Source organism: Chlamydotis macqueenii, chromosome 1, assembly GCF_036417535.1.
Source record: "Chlamydotis macqueenii isolate bChlMac1 chromosome 1, bChlMac1.mat, whole genome shotgun sequence".
NCBI lineage: Eukaryota > Metazoa > Chordata > Aves > Otidiformes > Otididae > Chlamydotis > Chlamydotis macqueenii.
The window spans coordinates 74,612,249-74,631,443 of NC_141556.1; the positions used below are offsets into that span (position 1 = coordinate 74,612,249).

Genomic DNA, 19,195 nt, shown 5'->3' on the forward strand with positions numbered 1-19,195 from the left:
AAAGAATTCAAAAGCTGAAGCTCCCCAAGCCTGCCAAAAGTTAGACTGCCTTGTCTAAATCAATCACTTCGGAAAAACCGTCTGATAATAGTCTGTGCGCTCTAATGCAGTCTCTTGGAATCTTACTACTCCAGCAAGGGAAAAATGAAAATAAAAGCAAGCAGAAGAAATCCCAGGGGACTGTAGCTTCAGGAGGTGAAAAATTGGTGCTTTTTGCTTGCCTGTCTCTTCCCAGTTTCCTGCCCCCTTCGGTGTCTGAGAAAGACAAGAAGAGTCTGTGCGCTTTGGAAACTCGATAGGAGGCAGCAGCTGATCTTCCCATCACTAGCCTAAAAATAATCCACTCCAGGGCTTGAAGCGGCTTCAGTAAGTGGAGGAAAATCCTACCATCAGGATGATATTGATCACATAGCACAACCGAGTGACAATTTGGGTTGGTATTTTGTTTTTGTGTTTACAAAGGTAAGCTACAGAGTTCGATCTAACAATCAGCAACCAAACGGGGCATGCGGTGACCCTCCCCCATTATCTCCCACTAACCACCTCCTCCTCCTTCCCTTTATATCTGTGGGACAGGGCTGCTCCTCGTTCTTTCCTGGGATTACAACTCCAATCTCTTTTTCCTTTTCCTTTTCCATTCACAGGCATTCTCAGCTTTTACCGTCCCCTCCTGCTGATGTTTTCTTTGCTGCCGTTCATAGGGTTATGTTTCTTTTTTTAAACTGTCCTGTCTTGGCATGTGAAGTCGAAGGTTTTGCAGCAGGCAGTGTTGCACGCTGATGTTGGAAATCGGATTATGTTAAGAAGCTTACCAAAAAAAGAAAAAAGCAATGTATTTGATGTGTGTGAGACCACTGCAGATGTTTGCGTGAAATGCTTTTCAGTGCCAGAAGCCTGTTTAGCACCACTGCTGCTGTGATTTTTCTCTGTATTTGGAGCCTGATCCAAAACCCTACCAAAGTCAATGAGATTCTTTGCATTGACTTCAGCAGCATTTTAATTAGGCTGCTGGTATATGGCAGTTAGCGACGCGAACGCTGACAAGTATCAGAGGTAATGCATCACCTTAAGGCCCAAGGTAAGGGACAGTGCTTAGCAGGGAAGTGAGATCTGTCTAGAATAGGTGGTCACAGCTGAAATAGGAATAAAAAGGAAAATGATATTTTGTACAGGATTGTTTTTGATAAAATAGATTTTAAAGGGGCAGCACTTTTTGCCATTGCCTTAGCAGAACTCTTTGCAAATAATGCATAGGCTATAGATTGCGTCAGGTCCAGTGCTTTTAGGAAGCTAAGAAGAACAAACTGGTAGTTTGATGCCTAGAAAGGAAAAAGACTCAGAGCACTAGCCTAAAATGTGTGGCAAAACTCGGAGTTAGGCTTTCCGTTGTACTTATCCAAACCTATACATTCATAATTTGTCCTTAGTTAAAATTTTCTCTGTGAAATTCAAGAAGGAAAGAGAAATTCTTGCTTTTGTAATAACTTAATTATTCAGAAGATAAGAACTAATTACTTTTGTAAAACTCTGAGTACTTTCTCCATCCTGCATCTCTATGCATACACATATGTCTATATATATATATGTATATATGCATATATAGGCGTATAATGCACATTATATGTAAGACCAAAAAAAAAAAAAGAAAATCTGAACTAAGACCCAAGTATGCTCTGTAAGTGGATATATTTTAATTAGGAAGCTATTAATTTAGATATTTTTAAAAATATCTACAGATATTAAAACAGAACTACTGAAATAATTTTTTTTTCCAAATATTCTTATTTCCCTCAGACAAGGTCCACCTCAGGAGTGTATTTATACTCTTTTCTTTATAGTCATAAGTATCTTGCAGAGCATGCTGAACAGAATGATAATTCAGGTAAGATGAAACTCTTGACTGTAAGGACTTTTAAGTCCACTTTAAAAGACCTAAGTTAATTTAAATGTCTTTAATTAGAATTATTACAGTTTTGCACTTGGTGAGGAAGTTCTTGTAATTTTTATAGAAATTTAAATTATATACCTTTTTCCCATTGTCTTCTTCACAATTTCTGGGGGAAAATGTATCTCAGGAACTGACTCAGTGCCCTGAGAATCCCTATTTATGCTTGTTAAAATGAGAGTTGTCAGTGTTTAGCTTCAATGCTACATCATATTCATGTTTACAATTTTATCCTAATTTATTTCTTCTCCAACCCTTTTTCTTCTTCACAGTGAATATTTATTCCTGAATCCCATTTGTAGTTTTCTGTTTATTATATTATGACTATGTCTGTACACCTTAGCCCAAAACCAGAAAGTCTCAACTTGCTGGTGATGGGGATTTTAGCATGAAATTTTAAATGCTTAAAGGACGTAAGTTTTTTTAGCTATTTCATTGCAGGGTGAACTGCTGTTCAGATAGTTCACATCCTCATTAAAGTAAACCAACAGGGAATCAGATTCCCCAATGATGTAAACGAGAGATGAAACTTGCCTTTCACTGACACCATCATGGCCCGTCCTCCCAATTGTTCTTTCCATTTCCCTCCTCTGTTTTGCTCATTGCTTTAGCTTGTAGCTGACTGCTCATCAAAGGTGAACCTAATATGCTTGCCAACATTATTATACTTGGCAACATTATTAAAATGTATAACATTCCTGCTATAATTAGTAGTGAAGCAAATGCATTGTGATGTGCTCACTTTGGTGTAATCACCCCAGCATAATTTGGTGCCCTACTATACTCAACAGAAATGGAAATTATCTCTGGGAAAGTCTTTTTTTTTTGTAATGACTATGAATAACGTTGTCTTCTTAAATGAATATATGAGGATCCCGAGAGTTATTCTGAAAGGTTGCCACTACCTGATGAGAAATACCGGTCAATAACTTCAGATGACCAGCAAATTTCAGAACAACTAGCTACCCTTTCGTCTGTTCTCTCCTCAATATTGTGTTTGGGGTATGCATTTTATTGTTCTAATGTGGCAGTTGGACTGCTCCCACTTTTTGCAGACTAGACAAAGCCATCTGCCTGTAAAGAAGCCTTCACCTCCAAAGATTCCAAACTGAACATGAGTATAGAGAAAAGGTCTTGGCAGTCCATAAGAGAAGAGGAGGCTTTTGCTTTCCAGTGAATATCGCTTCCGTATAGATAAAGATTTGCTGAGAAACTAATGGATATTTCTCTGCTGTTATGCCCTGTGGCTCGTGGGACTGTGAGCTAGTCCCGAATGAGCTAACTTCGGAATTGAAGTATGGCAGCTGCTCAGCACCAATCCCAAGGCTGCTGTGAGCAGGGCTTCTTATCTGTGGTGATATCAGACCATTAATTCTGAGACTGAACTAATATTTGCGTGGCTCTCCACTAGACTGTGTTGCCTACAGCAAAGCAGGCAGCTGCCTGGAGCAGCAAATTGCTGGGGATGACAAAAGCACCTGGCTTTGCTGCTTAATTCACCTATGTACAGTTCCAGGAAGCCCAGCTTTGTGCTGCTGCCGGTGTTACCAAGAAAGGGGTCTTGGCAGGTGTAGGAGGGCAGCTGCTGCTAGGGGATGTGATAACCTTCTGAGTTGCAATCACTGCTTTTGTCTCTTCTATCACTTAACAACAGAAGTCTCTTCAACTCTCCTTCTGTGTGGCTCTGCAGCCCAGTTTTTCCTCTTTGATCTCTCCCTGCATGCTTACTGTGGCCTGAAAGGTCTGTCTCATCTTTGGTGGGGAGAAAATCACCTTTGGCTATGCTGTGGGAAACCTGGAGTCAGCTCTCTACTCTGACTTGCTTACAGCTAATTCAAAGATCTTCAGCACGGCTATTCATTACAGGAGCAGACTGTTGTTTGGTGTGGCCAGCATTCTGTCTTTGGTAATGATCAATAACTGGTGCTTGAGAAACATATAAAAAGTCTTTAGTGTATTTAGTTACATACTTGCAAAATGCTCAGCTTTTGACTGAAGCCCAGCATTGGCTTACTAGAAGAGTTAAAGCCAATGGAAGAATAGTGTAACTATTATTAAGGGATCCAAATTTGCTCAGTGATCAGTCATAAAAGTGTTCCATCTTCCTTTCTAAATCCAACTGCAGTTTTTGGTGAGTTACAACAGTAGCCACAACTACAATTCTTCATGTTTTTTTCTAGATTTGATGTTCTTCCATTTTACATTTTAATTTCATTAAATGAAATCTTATGGTATTGCAGAATAGGAGGGAATACAGCTTTTTCACTCTGCCTCTCATTGGTTATCTGTAGTCAAGATCTTCCAAAGTGTCTTCATTTGCAGCCTCAATTTTTTGAGCAGAAGTTTTCGAAACTGAGACTTATTAAAAGTCAGTATAGCTGAGGCCTTATAAAACTCTTTAAAATTTTTAGAATTATTAATAATTTCTTTAGCCTTAACTCCCAATACTGAAATTCTGTTTAAAAATGCAACTCAGACTCTGAAATTAATCTCAATCTTTTGAACATATTACTTGCACTGTTTGCAGCCCTACGAATGTGTTCATTTGTAGCTACATTGAACTTTGCAAGCATAGGATCTGAGTGTGGATCTGAGTGTGGGCGTAAGAAATTTTGCTGTTAGATAGTCAAATTTTCCTTTGAAGAAGGCTGAAGGTTACACTGTTGGATGAGCAATTGCATCTGGAAACCTGCCATGGTCCAACTCCTGTTAACTTTGGTGGAGCTGCACAAGTATTGTTGTAAAATGCCCCATACTGTCCAGAGAAATCAAGGACTTGTTCTTCTGCCTTAGGGGCTTTTCTTTTGGTCCTTCTTTGGAAATGAACAGAGCTTGCTAGACCTGGAGGCCAATGAAAATGAGCTTCTGGAGGCATGCCCTGATGCAGCAGAAAGTAATGGCTAATTTCAGCTTTGAACCAAATGGGAGTCTCGCTCGCATTTACTGTAAATGCAAAATGCCCTCCCTTACATGTCAGTAAAATTTCATCAAATCTGTTTCCACTATCTGTGAAACTTCAGCAAAAAAGTAGAAAATACATGACAAGCTTTATGCCTGGGGTGATGGGCCTGTGCATCAGTACATCTCCAGAACCTCCTGTGTATGTAAGTTTTCCAAAAAACAGAGCAAGGTCTGCAACGTGTTTTCATACGCCACTCTTGGAGATATAGAGAACAACTAGCAGCCTGTCTATGTAAACTACTGGAAAGTGTCTATGAAAGTTGGCATACATCAACAGATGCAGAAGATGAGTCCTCCCCTTCCAATCATAGCTCATTTCTAGCACAGTGTTCATGGACAAATGGATGGAAGAAAGGAAGGGAGGGAGGAAGGAAGGAAAGAAGAATGACTGGACTATTAATGTTTCTACAGTTCTTATATCTTCTATTCCCTACCAGTGCCATACTGTACTCAAATCATAAACTGCACTTGGTCAACACAGCATCATGGCACTGGTCAGAATGTTTTGATAGATTTTGAGCCTGTGAAGATTTGATTAACATGGTCCCTGCATGTGCTGATCAATGATGAGGTGTTTTGTGATTTAAAAACTTGGGAATTTATTGTCAATTACCCTATTTCATTTCATTGGCAATGCAATCTTTTTTATTTTCTGAGGTTTTTTTTACAACCCAATTAACCTAGACTGTTTGATTTTCTCTCTAATTTTAAGAGACAACAATAAAATCCTACCTCTTTTTTGAAACAAACCTGTATCAAAAGTATAGTGAATAGACTGCTTATACCTACTCTTGAAAATCATCATCAGTATGAGAAGCAGTGTCTCTATACATCAGTATCAACAATAGGATGAGATTCTTTCCTCAGCCCTGCCAACATGCAAAGGAGAATTGGGTTTAGGACTGTGTTATTGGACATACTCCATCACAAAACGAGGCACAGCACAGATGCTTGTGAAGATGCAGATGTGATTCTTGAAAGACAAATCTTTCTTGAGAGATTTTAGGGACTGTTGTTTGAGGTGTAATATGAAAACTCTACAAACTGATGGCAGATCCTAGCTAGCAGATAGCGCTCGCCGTGCAGTTAATAGTCCTTTCTTCCACAGGAACATCTACTGCCTATATTCCATTTCTCTTCCAGAAAAGTGGAAAAAAACCAGCAGTTCCCTTAGCTTCTCTTGGACATGTTTTTAATCCTTTCTCCCAGATTTATTTTTGACTAGAAGCCAAAAGCTACACTGGAAGTCAATGATTCAGTGCTCATTTGAACCCAGGATCCTCCTGCCTTTCAGTACCAATCCAACCACTAGACCATAATAGCATCTTACACTATCTCGGAAAAGAGTCCTCTTTGTGGGAAAGGGAGGAAAATTCCCAGCAGAACTCCCTTGGACTTCTGACCTTCAATAAAAATGAGGAAATAACACTTTGATTTTCAAGAGATTATAATTTCCATTATGTTTCTCTTAAAGGACATGTCAAGCTTTTACAGATTAAAACCAAGTGATCTTTGTGTAGTTTTTTTAAAAGTTCCACATTTGTTTTGCTAATAACTCCTCAATCTGTTCAGACAGAATTCATATTAACATACTATTTATTTTGTGTTATTAGTCATATGCAATTGTGAATGTATTTTTATATTAAAATAAAAAGATAGAATGATAGTGGTCATATCACTCTATTCATTATAGAGAATGGGCCAAACTCTCCATCAAACTGTGTGCTACTGAAGATTGAGTGAGTTGCCTGTCAGCTTTTGCACCACAGTAAGTACATGCATGCATTCTTGCAGGATGTGGTCCAGCATATGACTCTGAGTTATGCTTAACTTCTGGCAAATCTCAGACCAGAAAGTGCTGATATGTTTGGAGAAAGGACTGCATTTATCACATTCTTTTCAGTGAACCTTCTTTACAAATTTCACTGATGTATTTCAATATGGATTATGCTTTTCAGATCCAGCAAAAAGTTAGTTAAGAGCAAAAAGAGGGTTTAGCAGAGGCTCAAAGTGCCTCTTTGAACTCTCTGTTCTTTTGAAGATCTATAGGTTTCTGTTCTTACTAAGGGAATACTTGAGGAGTTTATGCTTACCTTGTTATGCTTACCTTGTTTAAAAACTAGGCTCAAAAAACTAACATGAACTGTTTGAGGAAAGAAGGAAAGCATTTTTCTCTGCTTTCATGAAACTTTTTTTAAACTGTGTTCATGCATTTTTTTTGCATGTCTGTATTGTTCTGATTCTGCAAAACTCTTTAATGCCAATGTTGTTGCGGAAAGATGCATTCACCAAAGTATACATATACTTTTCTGAGTTAAAGATATTCTTTCTATTTTAGTATGTAAAATTTGGCAAAAAAGATGCGAGCAAATGAGTTTCCACAACCTATTCTACAGCACTATGTTGCTGTGTATAAGTCTCAGGCAAACAAACCAGCAAGGAAACATTTTGGTTGCTATCTTTTAAAATCTTCTTTTAAAGAAGAATGAATAAATAAACGATGCATAGGTTGATAAAAGCCAGAAGCTGGCCATAACTCTTGGTCATGCTATAGCTTGCACTCTCCAAGCACGAACGCATGAACTTATCTTGGTGTACAAAGATAATCTCACAAGAAGTCATGGAAGTCAGAGAACTGCTTAGATGAGGCTAAGCACATGCCTAAGAATTTGCAGGGTCAAGCATAAATGCTGATTTACTTCCTATGTACTCTTCAATATAACCTACTTTGATTAAGAGTTTGGCAATTATCGGTAATGACTAGTGTATATGACCATTGTCTTTCTGGGACAATGAAGAAATACAAAATATCAGTGAATGCAAAGCTGCCAAATCACAAATATCAAAGGTTCAGAGCTTTCACTGGAAATGTAGTGCAAGAAATTGTATAAATGGAGATGTTGCAGAGAGAATGTTGGTTCAACAAAGAAGCAGTAACACACAGGAGTCAGCTTGTGTGCATTTGAGTTTTCTTATGAGAAACAGAAACAATTCTTTTTCAAAACTTCCTTGTTCTTTCTCTATATTCTCATAAAGCATTTGCAGTGTAACATTTGTGCATATAATGAACACTAGAAGACATAGCATAGTGTATTTAATAAATAGGACTTATAATAAATAGTGCATTTAATATAAACACAGCCTTCATTCAAATATGCTTATACTTGATGGAGCCCAAAGGAATTTTCAAAATACAACTGAATTATTTTCTATAGATTGTTCAGTATGCTCCTTCTGTATAACTTTATTTTATTTATTTTGTGTTTAGCTAAAGGGAATGCTATCAGTCTTCTTAGTCAACTATTCTCTCTTTTTTGTAGCAGTCAGACCTTCTGGAAGTTATGAGGCTTGCATTTTGTGGTAACGACAATGCTTCAGCCTATAACATCAGTGCTGGTGTCCTACGAAATGTCTGCTTTGTGGATGCCCTCAACCTGGTTCCCCATGTCTTCTTGCTATTTATCACCTTCCCAATTTTGTTCATTGGTGAGTTATTCCATGGAACTCTGCAATCCTACAAACATGTGACCATGTATTTATACTCAGTCATGTTTATATGTGCTTGGGGGCCTGTGGTGCAAACGGTTGGATGCTTTGTATTTACTAATTTTTAAAAAGAAGAGACAGAATGGCTTGACCCAGAGGACCCAAAGCTAATTCACTTGAAATGTTGGGAATTTTAGATATAAATCTGAACTAAGCAGCATGAAAAGATGGATGAGAACTAGAGAAATCAGATCCAAATGCTTTGAAACTTCTCTCTGTAGAAGTTTTCTTCAGATTTGAAATTGGCAACTTGCAACCTTAGCTATTATTAGATATTAGAAGACTTAGGACCGTGGGTCTGAATTCTCTTCAAGTTATGTGAATTTCAGAGAATATCTAAACTGTGCAACTTGGATCTGAGGCTAGGATAAGTGTAGGAAACTTCTAAAAGAGAATAAATCCTTCATTTGTCAACATTTGTAAACAGAAGTAGAGCAAATGAGATAATCTTTTTCCATAAGAATGATAAATCTCTCTTGAAGGATTTAGGACAGTGGAGTGGCTCTAACTTACGTATTCTTGTAAAAAAGCCCTATCTGAACTAGTACTGTAATGATACTTTTTCTCTATGGTTGTCCTTTTATCCCAGTTATTTGCAATGGTGAAATAAATACAATTTAGTACTTTTTCAGAGCTGGCAAACAGCGACATTCTAACTGATCGTAGGAGATAAAAAGACTTGAATAACCATCAAAAAAGCAATAAGTATTAATAAAAATAAATATTCTCTTTGAGGTCTCTTTGAGGCCTCATTGGAGGATGCAACTTTTATATAAGTTAGAAACTTTGCCCACTCTTGTCTGTAACTGGGAAAGACGTGGTGATGACATCAGTTGAGATCTGTCAGCCCCTGTTGTGAGACGGTGAAACTCTGAGGTGTTTCTTTTCATTTTCTCATCTTTGTTCTTGGCCAGGGACCTCTTGTCTTTTATTGCAATTGTGGGAAGTCTGTTGTCATGTTGTCTAAAGGGTCAAATCTAAATTATGAGGGGCTACGTGGCAACTCAAACACTCCCAGGTCAGGTTGTTAGTAACAACCTCCAGAGTCTTATATGGGTTTTGTGTTGACTATATATTGTCGTGTGACCTATGGATTAGAATCAGGAATTGATAACCAGATCACTCCCTGGCTGACTGTATGGTAACCTTCCTCTTTTGTTACTATTATTTCCCAGGCTGGGGAAGCCAAAGCTCAAAAGTCCAGATTCACCACAATACCTGGCTGCACTTCCCTGGGCACAACCTGCGGTGGATCCTGACATTCACCCTCCTGTTTGTACATGTCTGTGAAATAGCAGAGGGCATAGTTTCCGATACGTAAGTGATACTTTTTGGTGGATAGCCAAGCTAATTACATTTGTTAATGTATACTGATAATGTGTGACAGGCTGGCTAGTAACACGTAAGGAGTTTTTACTTAAAAAAGATGGGGAATCATTTCATGAACTGTCCAGATTTTAATGGGATGAAAGTGAAACAATTGTTCTTAGCACATTGTTATTCTCCTCTCAAACTATAACAGCAAGTAAATATTGACAGAAATAAAAGCTTTCACATGGAGAAAATATTTTTGTCTCTAGGAAAGTCATATTTGTCCTCTTAAATAGGTTAGTGGAACACCTAGGAATATAACAATGGTGAAAAAAGACACCAAATTCACTAATTTATACCTTATTTATTTTCAGACAAATGAAATCTCGCCACCTGCATCTCTTTCTACCAGCTATAATGGGATTTGTGGCTGCCACTGTATCCATAGTCTATTATCATAATATTGAAACATCTAACTTTCCAAAGTTACTGTTGGGTAAGTTTAAGTTTGATATGTGTGTACTCTTACAAAACCCAGTAGTTTAGCCAAAGTCAGCTTGCTTAGATTGAAGAAGGTGGTGAAATGCATGAGAATATTAGAAGAGAGTTGATTCTGAGATTACTTAGTCCATGATGAATGCCACCTCTCCCTTTTTCCAAAGGGGAGGGAAGAAGGTTTACCTTTGAGAAACTGCTAGTATTCATAATATCTGTCTCAGCCAGGAAGTGGCCAGAAGAATTTGACTAGATATTGCAGGATAATTTTCGTAGAAGTACATGACCCAGATTATCTATAATTCAACAATTCAACAATTCAACATGAGCTTACCTGCAATGCACTTTTTTTTTCAAAGAGGCAATATGATATTTGTAAATTTAAGTGACTTTTACTTCATTTCAGTAACAAAGTTCCCCTTCAGATTGTCTTCAAAAGACTTTTGTAATTGTGTGGAGCCCCGCCATTGTGCATCTCTTTGAAAGGTGGTGGTCTGGGAAAGAAAATAGTGACCTGGGAAGAGAAAGTGCAAAGCAAATCTCTCAAACCTGAGTTCTTGACTTGGGCCAACATCACACTGTGCCAGCCTGCAGGCTGGTGATATAGAGGATCACCATGCTTGCACTGAATTAAGCCATTGAATGTTTCTGTTTGAAAGAGCTAAAACTTCTGCAGTGCTGGTATAGCTAATTTTTTTTTTTAATTATGCATGTGCACCTGTTTTACAGCTCTCTTTCTTTACTGGATAATGGCTTTTGTCACCAAAACAATCAAGCTTGTCAGATACTGCCAGGACGGAGTGCCTTTCTCTCAGCTGCGTTTCTGCATCACTGGAATTATGGTCATTCTCTATGGGCTGCTGATGGCTGTGGAGATCAATGTCATCCGAGTTAGGGTATGTGGTTTCTTTCTCAGGATCTAAAAAGATATCAACAGTATCTTGGGGATGAAGACGGGTCTTTATTCCTGGTAACTCTGGCTTGTGTCAAGTTTAGGCCGAAATTTAGATTAGCTGTACATGTCCGGTTAATTCTGTAGAAATCAGTGGGACTTGGCATCTTTTTAAAGTGTATGTCCTTGATGTGTTCCATGGACTTGGTATGTATGTGTGCCTGTGTATATGTAAACACACAGAGAGTTCATACATATTTGTACATGTCAGGTACATAAATATAGATATACATGCATATTTGTACATGTAAGGGTATATGTATGTGTTTATGTGCTCTATACAGTACATGCTATGATAATGCAGATAAACTATATATGTAGTGAATGTTTAAGTTAGCATATGTTCCTACCCATGATCATTTAAAATATAATTCTATCACAAGAATTAATTTTTGTTGTTGTTCAGATAGAGATAGGTAGCACTGATAGGCTACAGAGCTCTGTCTACATCCCATATTGCTCAATTTCTTGCCAAGTTCTGCTGTCAAAATGGAAATGCTCCTATTTACATGCAAATTTACATTTAAATTAAGTGTATAATTACCTTTAAATGCAAATTTGACACCGTAGTTGTATTATACATATTTTTTACTAAAAATTGTCATAATAACATAATTCCTGAGCACATGCTGTCTATTTTCTCCTCTCCAGAGGTATGTATTTTTCATGAACCCTCAGAAAGTAAAGCCACCAGAGGATCTACAGGACCTGGGGGTGAGGTTTCTGCAGCCGTTTGTCAATTTGCTCTCCAAGGCGACTTATTGGTGGATGAATACTCTTATTATATCTGCTCACAAGAAGCCTGTGGACCTGAAGGCAATCGGAAAGCTTCCAATTGCAATGAGAGCACTGACAAATTACGTTTGTCTCAAAGATGCATATGAGGAACAAAAGGTAACCAAAGATGTTCATGCCACTCTTTGGCCGTAGAAACTATAGTGTCACTTCAAATTTTTTGTGCTTCTATGAAACTCTAGTTTTAGGAATTTTTAAGTTAGGACTGTTTGTTCCAAGGTGAAACTTGGCTTAGGATGTTCCAATTCAGTGGTAACTGTTTGGTTTTAAGTGGATTTATAGCAAGGGAGAGTTGCCAGATTGAGAGCAACTGGAAACTAAAACTGTAACAGACGGATCACTTGATAGATTTCATTTTAAAAGTGAAAGCTTTGTTTAAATCTTAGACACTCATGACAGCGTTTTAAACTAGAAGACATTCTGTCCATAGTTTCAGCTGGAAACACTCATCTTCACTTTTTTCTTCAGAAGGAGAAATAGCCAAAACCACACAACAAGAATGGCCAAAACACTGGTGTCTTATCAACAGTGTTTTAGTCATCAATCCAATACACAGCACCATACAGGCTGCTGTAAAGAAAATTAACTCTATCCCAGCCAGACCCAGTACAAGTACAAAACCAAGGCTGGGAAAACTCACTGGGCAGGGCAGGAGTTCCCAGAGAAACTTCTGGATGCATTTAGGAAAAACTGTGGCATTTAATTTGTGCTTAACACTGGTGTTTTTTGCCAAGAAAAAGGATGATTTTTGTTTCGCAGAAAGGAGGAAGGATTCGACAACCTGCCTCCCTGATTTGTACATACATGTCAATTCTCAAGCACAAACAGGGAGAATACAGGTGTTCAGAGGCCACTTTGGAAAACGTAGCACATTGGACAAAAGCATGCAAATCCTGTTCCTGCACACACCAGACAAGCGTGTTTCCACGCAGTGTGTGGTTTAGAACTGCAACACAAGGGGAAGCCAGGAGGAGCAGCTCTCTGCTCCCAGTAACTGATGAAGCCACAGGCTCCTTTCTGGGCCCTCTGAAATCAAGCCATGATCAGCACAATTGTTTGTATTTTAATAGATTTAGGTTGCTTCTCTTTCCTTTTGTAGTCAATGCTTACAGAAACTTGAGACTAGAGACCAAGACCCTTCTGCTTTAAGCAGAAAACTATTGGGTCATTGGAACTGAGCTTTTCACAGCATAAAAAGTACATCCCTTGGGCCAGCTCCTTCAAGAAGCATTTAGTCCCTAAATCCTACTTAAAGAGACCCAAGAGTCTTAGGCACCTCACTGCCCCGAAGATCTGAATCTCTGTGCCATTCTTAATGACAAGCGTGGTGACTGGGTTCAAGCATTTGTCTGTAGCTCACTTACATCTGCCGATACTGTGTGTGCCTGTGCAAATATGCGGTTGAGGTGCCACCAGGCAAGTTAAGTTTGCTCTTGCTCATGTGCATGAGTACAAACGTTCAGTGCATAGCTTCCTTCAGCATGCATCATGCACGTGTGAATACCTGCATAAATGTACCCATGCAGTTACATGCACCTGCATTTATAAAGCTGCCTTACAGCAGATTTTGTGGTTTCTGTAATTGTTTGGAGATTACTACAGCCTCTAGCACATTTGTGTTAATATTTAAGAACAGGCTGTAACCCTAAAGTAAACTGATACTTCATAGATAAAGTTAAAGTAAACCAAAGGGCTCAAACCAACCCAAAGAGCCAGGCAGTGGAACTTGCTGCAGTTCACTCCCACAGAGAAATGTGTTGGTTTGTGCATGGTTGGGTCAGGAAACAGCCACAGAATTAGGAAAATTTCTTCAGGTTGAAACATGGTCTGTGATCTGGAAGAGATGATATGTCATTGTCTCTGCTGCCAGGGTGTATTTTATGCTAATCTTCCACTGCTGGTGAGAGGAGCCCCCCGGCATCCTCTGGATTAAGTGGGGTTACCCCTGCCTGTGCCCAGAGATAGCTGTGCTCCATCGGCCTGCAGAAAGAAGGCTTCTGTTCCTTTCCAAACCCTTCTTATCATACCTTGATGAAAGATGCTGAATGTGACCATGAATATTCTTTATTGTAAAATGCCTTTGAGGTAGCTCACATGATATTGTCTTCTATCCCTTCTGCATTCTATGAAAATTGGAAACAGGCAAGGTTCTCTATCAAATAATAGCATGAGGGAAACACATCAGGTTCAATTTTGATGACTGTTGTCTCAAATTCACTCTTTTCCAAACCTGTGCCCCAAGCATACTGGAGTGTAAACTAGTGGGTGTAAGATTAACTTTTTATGGCTGCTGTATTCTGTTAAAATAGCCTATTGCGTCTTGAGTAACCATGAAGTCTGTGAACACTGGGTTCAACATTTTCTTGTTTTCTTTGATGTCAACGGACAACTCCTGAAATCCACATTCAATTATTTAGACAGAATTCTTCTGACTCCTACTATGAAGGTTTACCCAATGACACAATGTCTAAACTAACACTTCTCAGTGACAAATCTGAAATTGTTATTCTCTTCTATGTTTTTTTCAAATTTTCCTTAAGCAGTTCTTAGTATTATGAATACATTAACTGCTCAAAATTCATTATTATAATTAATTTTTTCAAAGCATCAAGTAATTTAAGTTTAATATCACTTTCATGCTACATGGTATTTATAGGAGTTTAAAGCCAGTTATCAGTAATTTTATTATAATATTAAGTAACATAAACCAACAAAATGCAAAGCTAAATAACTGATGATTGACATTCTAGTGGGCTATTAGTCTGGTAGTTGCTACTGCAAAAGGCATTCCAGCTCTTACCATAAGATATAGGTCATTTGTTACTGGTTTTATAGATAGTTTGACAACATAGCATCACACAGCATATCATAAGAAAACAACATAGCAACATAGCATATATTTTTTTTTCAAATTAGAAGATACTATAAAACTCTAGGTAAAACAAGCTTTTTTGATAATTAAGCTTACTTAAATATGCTGTTAGATTATTTTTTTTTCCTTAGCAAGTGTCGTGGTTTTGTTTACCAAAAAACCCATTGTAATTGGCTTTCCTTATCTCATAATTTCCTGCCATCACTAAATATTCTAAAATATGGACATGCTGTATTTTCCTGCTACTCTAGACAGTCTTACAGTATTTTTATCATTCCTTTCCAAGAATCCTGGAGAAATTCTCACTGTGTATTGGAAGGTTGCTTCTGCAGAATAAGCAGGGGTGCACATCATACACCTAGGGTTAGACCCATGACCTTAAATTCATATAGTCTTTTTAATACACGTTTACAGTTTCTACTATATTAATGGACATTTTGTCTGAAGAGAAAGAATTCTTTAATAAAATTAAGAAGATAATATGCAATGAAACTCTCACAGCCAAATTTTTGGACCAATGTACTATATGTGGGTAGTAACTGTCACATAATCCCTCCCCCCAAAAAAAAGAATTTATCCTATTTCTGTTGTTTCTTGGCTTTTGTTTTGGTTTCTATACATGTGGTTTAGATATTTCAAACCACATACTAATGCATCATACATCATATATCCCAAAGCAGACTTAACACATTGATATTACATTTGGTTTACCCCAACAACCAAAATCCCATGTAATTTGCTCTGACAGTCAATAGCAAGTTTTACTTTTGGGATGGTGTAATAGAAAACGTTATTTTTAAAGTCAAGGACCATCAGAATTTCCTACACCTGCTATTCATGTGCCACTCCGGATCTTACCTGTTATGGCAAAAAGAGGAGGACAGAAAGTGTGTTAGATAGCTAGAAATCACAGGGACAGAGTATTGCCCTTCATCATCAGACCGACACTGTCAGCCCCGGCACTAAGGGAATGGTCAGATTTCCGTATTTGCTGAGGCGTACCTTACAGGTGGCTTGATTTACCAGCAAGTGCTGTCTCATTGCCGTTATTTCAACTGTGGAGTGCCCAAGGTACGGAAAATCACAATGATTTAAAAGGGAAGTGATAAAGACACGAAAACCTAAGCAAGTGCTACAGGTGAGAAAAGCTGTCCAGCCTGGTGATTCACACAACAACAAATGCTACCAACCATACCAACAAAAATAATCTTTGCAAATTTGAACAAATACCAAGATGCGTAGTTGTGTAAACTGATTAAGTTCACATTTGTGTTGCTGCAACTCTTTCCTGTCTTTGGTACAGCTCCCTTCCCTTCCTGTAATTGGATCATTTTTAACGTTATGTTTTAAGATTATTCTTCTCACCTTCTAAAAGGAAAGTATGTCCTTCCAGCCTCCTGTACCCAGGAGGAGAAGCTCTTGGCTTTGGGTGGCTCCCCAAGCCACAGAGGCTTGAACGGACTGGGTAACTGCAGAAAAATAATCATCATGGTTATGATGTTTTTTCTGATGCAGAAAGCCCAGACAGAGCTTTTTATTTAATTCTTATGACATTGGCTAAACTTTCAAGTGTGGATTTATGGAAACATGTCAGTGGTCATCAGAGAGCTATAATGAGTGGTGGTTGACAGATCATTCTTCAGCACCCAAATAAAGGATGGGGTTGGCATGTACAACACACTATACTGCAGGCTCATAACACTGGGCCTCAAGAACCCGTCTGGAAAATAGCTTAAGATTAGAAGAAAAATCTACTCTTCTTTCTTCCCCCTCCTCATTAGATACTATAGCTGATTGGAAGTGCTGAATAAAAAAGAAGAAACAACAGCATTAGTATTTTTTGTATTAAAGCAAAAGGATTTACCATTGCCATTTAACAAATTTACCATTAATGGAATGCCCAGAATAGTAAGCGCAAGTTTTTTTTTTCCAAAAGACGTCAGATATGTTTTCCTAGTAAGTCAGCTTAGCTCCTATCAAGCTGTTAAAGTGCAGATCATTTATTTGAGGAGGATGACAGTGGCCCCGGTAGTGCAGTCCAGCTTCAAACTCATTAGGCAACAAATTCAGAGCCTTTCGTCTGGGAAACTCACATGAAGCCCTTGTGCTATTTCCCTCATCAGAAGCAGCAGTTTACTTCGTGCCGCTTTCTGAAATGTTAGCTCTAATTGGTCCCCATGGTGCTTATTTCTCTGTACTAAGCTTCTTGGCATTGGGTATGACCAGCCTGGCCTAATCTCTAGAAGCCAGTAAGCAGCTATCTGGCCCTCCTGTACACTCATACATTTTTGGCACCATGCACATATTCTATCTCACTGTTGATGTGACATAAAAGGAAAAAGCGAGAGAAGAGGAAAAAAGACATGAGGCAGCCAGGCAGGGTACAGGCATGCTTGCTTTTCTTTGGTTAATTTGCTGGGGCGGGGGGTTGTTATTGCTGGACTATACTTAAAATGTCTCTGTGAATACTCAAGAAGGCTTGGCTTGTGTTACAACTTGCAGGCATCTGTGCTACTTGAAAAATGACAGATGCTTTTTTAAAGTGTCAAAAGCTGCTGCCTGAAGCGCAAGGAAGCACTCTGCAGACCATGGATCTGTTCGGTTAAACTCTTTCTTCTTTAGATTGAAAGGAACTCAGAAATATCAGACCTCTGACTAGATAAAGAGGTATCTGCTGGTTGGTGTTTTAGGGCAAGAGTTGTGATACTGCATCACAGAACTGAAGGCTAGAAAGGACCCTTAGTTGATTTAATCTTACCTCCCAACACAGACCATTACTTCCATCTTTTTGAGCACAGTAATTAGTGATCAACTGAAGTGTGTCTTCCTGGAAGGCACCCAAGAGATAGAAAAAAATCCAGATAAATTAAATTAAACTATGTTCTTGTAGGTGTCTGTCAATGTCTTTTCCTTCAATCCCTTTCTCACATCAGAGGCCTTTACTGCATTAAGTGGTTTCACAGCTACTGTGAAAGTCAAGATTACCCATATGAGCAAGGACTTGAAAGGTCAGACCTTTTCCTAAGCACGCACGTGACAAGGAGCAATGGCTACGTGCCAGTATGATTAATCTGTGTTTGCATTCCTGTGTTCACAGGTTTAGAAAAGTGGTAGGATTTAGAGGTGAGGCACGACAGTTACCAAGAGAAGGCAGAATTTGAATATGCTGTGAAGAATGTCTGAAATCTGTTGATATCTACATGTTTGCTACCTCACCTACTCCAAAAAAACCTTCAAGAACCACTTGAACATCCAGACAGGAATGAAATGGAAGTTTCCATATAAAGCCAGCAATGCCTTTTCATGGTGCATTGGTACCTGTTTCTTTGTTTTCCAGAAAAAGGTTGCAGACCAGCCCAATCGGAATCCCTCCATATGGTTAGCCATGTATAGTGCTTTTGGACGACCAATTCTTCTCAGCAGCACGTTCCGTTACTTGGCTGACTTGCTGGGTTTTGCTGGGCCGTTATGTATTTCTGGCATTGTCCAGGGCTTCCAGGATACAACCAATAATACAAATACAACAGAAAAGGTAACCTGACAACATGGATTGAGAGATGCTGCATGCTTTTATATCCTCATTTTATTATTTCTTTGTTTCTTTCAAGCAAATTGAGTATATTTTTTTTTTTTTTGTGAGAGACAGTCAAGTTATAAACCTGAGCAGTGTAAGTCTTTGGTATGAATGCAACACGGGTAGTGCAGCCTTGACCCAGTTGCCCAGCTGTTTGCCTCTTGGTGGAGTCATCCCTGTAGTTCTGGGAAGAAGGAACAGCTTTTCTGCTCCTCTTCAGTTGTGCCTACTCCCTTCAGGCAGGACACTGGCTGTGATGCATCCAGCAAGGATGAGTCTGGGAATTTTGCTTAATTTCTGTCCATCTGTCCATTTGTAGTTCATTGACAGGTTTGAGCTCTCTGAAATCTGTTTTCCACTGGGAAGGTGAGAGTAGTCACTCCCTGTTTGGGACTGATTATGCTGCTTGTTACTGTGATGAAATGCATTGGCACATGTGAGAAGTTGAAGAGCATCCACCTTATTCCGTGGCATTCTCCATACTACAGATACACAAAAGATGCTAGTTCACAGCTCATTTAAAGTTTCACCGAGACTGAACTTTCAGAGACCACCTCTAAGCACTGACCAAGCCCCAGATAGAGAAGATTTTCTATTGTAAGGAAAATAATTTATTAGTAACTGGTGAAAAGATACAGGTAAAATTATTTTACTAGCTAACAGCAGAGAAGATATGATGAAGAAATTTTCCTATGTCTGTCTTCTGATATGGAAACATCTCCATATGCTTTATGCAGTGAGTGT

General features: G+C 38.6%; 1 protein-coding gene across 4 annotated transcripts in view; it reads left to right on the forward strand.

Annotated features, from left to right (window-relative positions):
* The first annotated feature begins 361 nt into the window (after nt 1–361).
* ABCC9 (ATP binding cassette subfamily C member 9) overlaps nt 362–19,195 on the forward strand; it is a 73,543-nt gene continuing 54,709 nt past the window's right edge. Inside the window, exons 1-8 of one of the 4 annotated variants that reach the window (XM_086756786.1) lie at nt 362–462; nt 6,600–6,674; nt 8,227–8,392; nt 9,628–9,769; nt 10,138–10,259; nt 10,988–11,154; nt 11,862–12,104; nt 18,215–18,409. In XM_086756786.1, coding sequence (XP_086612912.1) covers nt 8,248–8,392; nt 9,628–9,769; nt 10,138–10,259; nt 10,988–11,154; nt 11,862–12,104; nt 18,215–18,409 — 1,014 coding nt within the window. In that variant the 5' untranslated portion in view covers nt 362–462; nt 6,600–6,674; nt 8,227–8,247. Of the gene's footprint in view, nt 463–1,866; nt 1,883–6,599; nt 6,675–8,226; nt 8,393–9,627; nt 9,770–10,137; nt 10,260–10,987; nt 11,155–11,861; nt 12,105–18,214; nt 18,410–19,195 lie in introns of those variants that run through there. The other 3 variants (XM_086756793.1, XM_086756802.1, XM_086756777.1) reach the window with 3 other exon arrangements.